Source organism: Octopus bimaculoides, chromosome 20, assembly GCF_001194135.2.
Source record: "Octopus bimaculoides isolate UCB-OBI-ISO-001 chromosome 20, ASM119413v2, whole genome shotgun sequence".
Classification (NCBI taxonomy): domain Eukaryota; kingdom Metazoa; phylum Mollusca; class Cephalopoda; order Octopoda; family Octopodidae; genus Octopus; species Octopus bimaculoides.
In genome coordinates, this window is record NC_069000.1 from 25,880,995 (window position 1) to 25,886,112 (window position 5,118).

The window sequence follows — 5,118 nt, forward strand, 5'->3', positions numbered from 1 at the left end:
TATATATATATATATATATGTATATATATACATACATATATACACACATACACATACATACACACATATATGTTCACATACACATTACTATGCTCATTCATATACACACCTCTACAGACACACATACACGCATATACATGTATATGTATAGATGTATATATGTATAAAAATATATAAATATAAAAATACACACACACGTACGTATATATGTATATATAACTTCATCTTCACATAGAAAAATCCTTAAACTTATCTTAGAACTTACATAAATAAATATACTCATACGAAAACGTAAACAAATATACATATATGCACACTCGTAACAGGTATATATTCACAGTCGCCGCATGTATGAATATACACATATGTGCATACATATACACACGCGCATATACATACGCACGCGCATATACATACGCACGCACATGCATATATATATATATATATACAAACAAACACACACACATACGTATATATGCATACTCAACCTCATCCTCGCATAGATATATGCCTATATTTATATATAGACATACACATGAAAATACATACACAAGCATTAAACGTATGTACACTCGTACAGGTGTATATTCACACTCGCCGCAAACATGAATATACATACATATACATATGTATAGAGGTGCATATATTTACATATAAACCCTCCTGTCTATCAACACACATACAACTGCAGGTATACAAGCGTATATACATACATATACAACTGCAGATATATACAAGCGTATATACATAAATATATGTATAAAGGAAGGAGACATGTGCATGACAGTCAGTCTTATGCAAAGGGTACATAATAAAAAAAAAGCAGGTTCTATCTGTGATCCTGAGGGGCCCCAAAACGTAAAAAGTATTTTGTCATATGTGGACATGATTCAAAAGTTCAGTTCTTGAATTTAGACATGTAGTGGAGTCTAAAGAACTTTTCCAGATGAGCCATCTTTCCATATCGCAAAGACCGCACTTTAAAAGGCATAACCTGAAAATTAGTTTTAGTTCAACTACAAATTTTAAAAATCTAATTGCACACAACACATAAAAAACAACAACATGAACCTGGCTGTTCCTGCAGAGATAAAGACTTGCGCTCGCTAAATGGAGATTGCATGACCGAGACCATCATTTATGAAGCCACCGTAGATTCTACGACCGCTTAGGACACAGTTTCATCAAAGAAATATATGAGTCTTACAGAGGGAAATTTTAAAGCTACGTTCAATAATCACAACTGAAGCTTCAGACACTGGGATAAAAAAAGAAAAACGACCAAATTATCCAGTTATGTATGGTCCTTAAAAGGTGTCAGCTATAAGATTGACTGGAAGATCTTGGCTAAGTGTAAACCTTACACCAACGGCAGTGGAAAGTGCGGTCGTTGCGATATAGAAAGAGGGCTCATCTGGAAAAATTCTTTAGACTCCGCTATAGGTCTAAATTCAAGAACTGAACTTTTTGGATTGTGTCTACATCTGACAAAATACTTGTTACATTTTTGAGCTCTCCAAGATCACAGATAGAGCCTGCTTTTTTTATTTTGTCCATGTATAAGCCTTTCATATGTGTTAACATTTTTTATATAATTTTACATATTTTTATTGCTTTTTATATATTTTTGTATTTTTTTTATTTTCCTCCTTTTTCAATTGTGTGACTATATACGCGTGTAGTATTTATATGTATAAGCATATATTAAATGTGTATGTGTGTGCATGTGTATATATATATGTGTACTAATGTATGTATATATTCGAGTATAATGCTGTATTCGTTGCATCAGAGTGACTGTCATGCACATGTCTCCTTCCTTTATACATATATGTATGTATATACGCTTGTATATCTACAGTAGTAGGTGTGTTAATATATAGGAGGGTGTATATGTATGTATATAAAAGCACCTCTATATATATGTATATTCATTTTTGTGGCAAGTGTGAATATATACCTGTACGAGTGTAAAAAAAGATTTTAGGAGGTAGACCTAGACCCGAGACTGAGGCAGGGTGCATATATAGGGGTAACACAACTTGTCCAGTAAACGGCCAATGCTATACGGAAACAGTTGTTTACGAGGCAGAAATAACAGAAGCAGGACCCAGTGGACAACCGAGCGTGCGGTAATATGTGGGGGCAAGAGAAGGTCCCTTCAGATCCCGCTTTAATAACCACAAGTCTTCATTCAATATCCCAAAGTGATGTAATGCTACAGCTCTAGCCAAGCAAGTGTGGGCTTTGAAAGAAAGCGCCACAGTGTACAGCATAAAGTGGAATGTCATAGAAAGATGTAAACCGTACTTCAATAGTAGCAGGAAATGCAGATTATGTCTGGATGAGAAGAGAGTGATTCTAAAAGGCACCCACTCAATAGCAGGAGTGAGGTATTTAATCCTTGTCCGCATGAAAGTACATTCTACATACCTGCGCGACCCACCATGACTGCAACTACAAGTCCCCTGCCTCGACCTGCCGCAAACGACCTTCCACGAATGCCTTTGCGCCCGGCAAAAAGAGTTTGACCAAGACACCCACCAATGCACACCCCTATAAGGCGGATATCCCGCATATAACTATCCCCCACCACACCCAGCACATACCCCTCTCACGCAAATTGGGCTCCCATCTAAACACAGACCCCACCACACATACACATTAAATATTACACACAGCACGCTAATATAAAAACCCATGACTTTATTCTTTATAGAAAGAAAACAGACCAACGAACACAGCGCTATATATACCTACACCCGCAGAAGAAATTATGCATATGACACCGCTACACTTACCACACACCCCATTCCACACATTTCATCCCCGCAGGGACACCATATTATTAATACACACTTTACCCACTTCGAGATAGCTCTTGCCGGCTTCTCAACACACCTAACGAAGAGACATAACTCGTAGTCAAATCACCTGGCCCATTTATCGTTACACCCATCTTTTCGCAGCAGCCACTAACCGGTTTTGCTAATCCACCTCCGACAGTCGCCATATTCCCTTCCATATGGGCTACCTCTGATGAGCGGAATTATATAATTGGGTTTTTACATAACACTCCATTGCATTTTTGCGTAAAACCGATTGGTAAGATCAGCTGTGATGGATACTTCATGCTATAAAATTCGGACAATATATATACACACACATATGCGTTTGTGTTTGTGTATTTTTGTGTCTTTGAGCATGAGCGCGGTTTATTTCTGTACTGATTGAATGAAAATGGTGAAGATCATGAACGTCTAGAATGTACTGTGCTCGACACAATCTATTTCCTCATACCAGAGGGTTAACCTGCTCAGAGGTCAACATTTTCGAGCGCTAAGCTACATAAATGCGTCGAAACTGTTGCATTTACAAATATTTCTGGAACACAAGGCTTGTAGCTGTGTGTTTTTTTCGTATAGAGTTGTTGTTTAACTCAAAGCCGAATCTGATCGCACAGACTTATTATCAAATGCATTTCAACCGTAACTTCTCTGTTTTCCTTTTCAAGAACAATGTATCCCAATATCGATAATAGCTGATTTGTGTAGGATTTTACAGTGACTTTTTCAGTAGTGGCGGATTTATCATTGGTACATCTGTGTTCAAATTAAACTGTAAATGTTAGAGTCTTTTATACTGTACTCACCAACTCTGATTTTTCTCTTTTTTATTTTTTCATTCACAGATTGGTTCTGACAGCATCTAATTGTGATAACACGAAAAAAAAAAAAAACTATAGAAGAAAAAGGAAGAAAAAATTCGTTTGGTTTTTGAAGCAACTAGGACAACTATGGGTGCCTCAATCTGCAAATCGAAAGTTGGCTGGCTTTTGATAATACTCCAAGTAATCTTTATTATATTGTTTGCTACCACTGTTGAGTATACGAACACCGCAAACAGTAAAAAGCCCAAGGATACCCAGCACACTGATGTCTCAACATATTATGCAAGTAATGCGTCTTCTTCATTCATTTGATATTCAAGTGTGTGTGTATCTATCTATCTATCTATCTATCTATCTAAATACCTATGCACAGGCTTCTATATAATTAGTAAACTATTTTGCCACAGCATGACTACAGTCAAGTGACATGAAACAGTAAAAGAAGATAAAATTGTCGTAGAAAAATATCAACGTATAAGAATTTTCAATATTAGATGCGTTTAAGGCGGTGAGATGACCGAATCGTTAGCATATCGGGTAAAATGTTTGGCGGCATTTCATCCATTTTTACGTTCTGAGTTCTAATTCCGCTGCGGTCGACTTTACCTTTCATCTTTTCGGGGTCGATAAAACCAGTTGAACACTGTGGTCGATTTGATTGACTTAGCCCCTCTCTCAGTCCTGCTGGACTTGAGCCAAAATTTGAAACTAATATTAAATGCGTGTAGAGTTTAAGCAAAGTGATATCACTGTGCAAATTACAATATCTTCAAGTAGTTCCGATAAACGTAATTTGGTGAAGTTCTCGAAGAAATCCTTACAAAATATATAAAAAAAAGACAGTACTTGCAATGCGGGGGGGGGGGGGCTATGTAAAACAGGGACAACTTGATTACAATTTGGCTGGAATACAAAAAAGTATTCGATTGGCCCACAACTCCTGAAAACTATAGGATCTCAGACGAGCTAATATTTCAGAGGCTGTATAAGGACTATAGACATTCTTTTGGGATATCATCTTGAGCCTAAATACGGGAAGTGATTGTGTTGTCACAGATTGAATAAGTTATCACAGGGTTATATACTAATAGAGTAGTCTCTTTCTGAGGGTCGTGACTCGTGCAGCGAAGTTCTTGCTCTTTTTTTTTTCTGTTGATGCAATCTGAAGAGTATGTAATTAGCTCAGAGCAAGACAGAAATACCAATTTGACACATCTATATAGCTTTCATTGTGAACCATCTAGAAGCATAAGCTTAGACTGTATAAAGAAGAGCTTTGACCCGTGTAAAATTTTTTTAAAGGATATAGGAATGTAGATTGGTCATGATAAATAATCCAAACTGATTGTAGAAGGAATGGAAGTACAAGTTAGGTTAGTTACAATACCAACGGCCCCGATATTCTACGAAGAAGGTTACCCGAACGTAGGGGTGGATTACTATATATA

At 36.8% G+C, this 5,118-nt stretch overlaps 1 protein-coding gene across 1 annotated transcript in view; it reads left to right on the plus strand.

Annotated features, from left to right (window-relative positions):
- LOC106868467 (ammonium transporter Rh type B) overlaps window positions 1–5,118 on the plus strand; it is a 67,266-nt gene that overhangs the window by 15,798 nt on the left and 46,350 nt on the right. Inside the window, exon 2 of the mRNA XM_014913738.2 lies at window positions 3,692–3,956. Coding sequence (XP_014769224.1) covers window positions 3,797–3,956 — 160 coding nt within the window. The 5' untranslated portion in view covers window positions 3,692–3,796. The remainder of the gene's footprint in view (window positions 1–3,691; window positions 3,957–5,118) is intronic.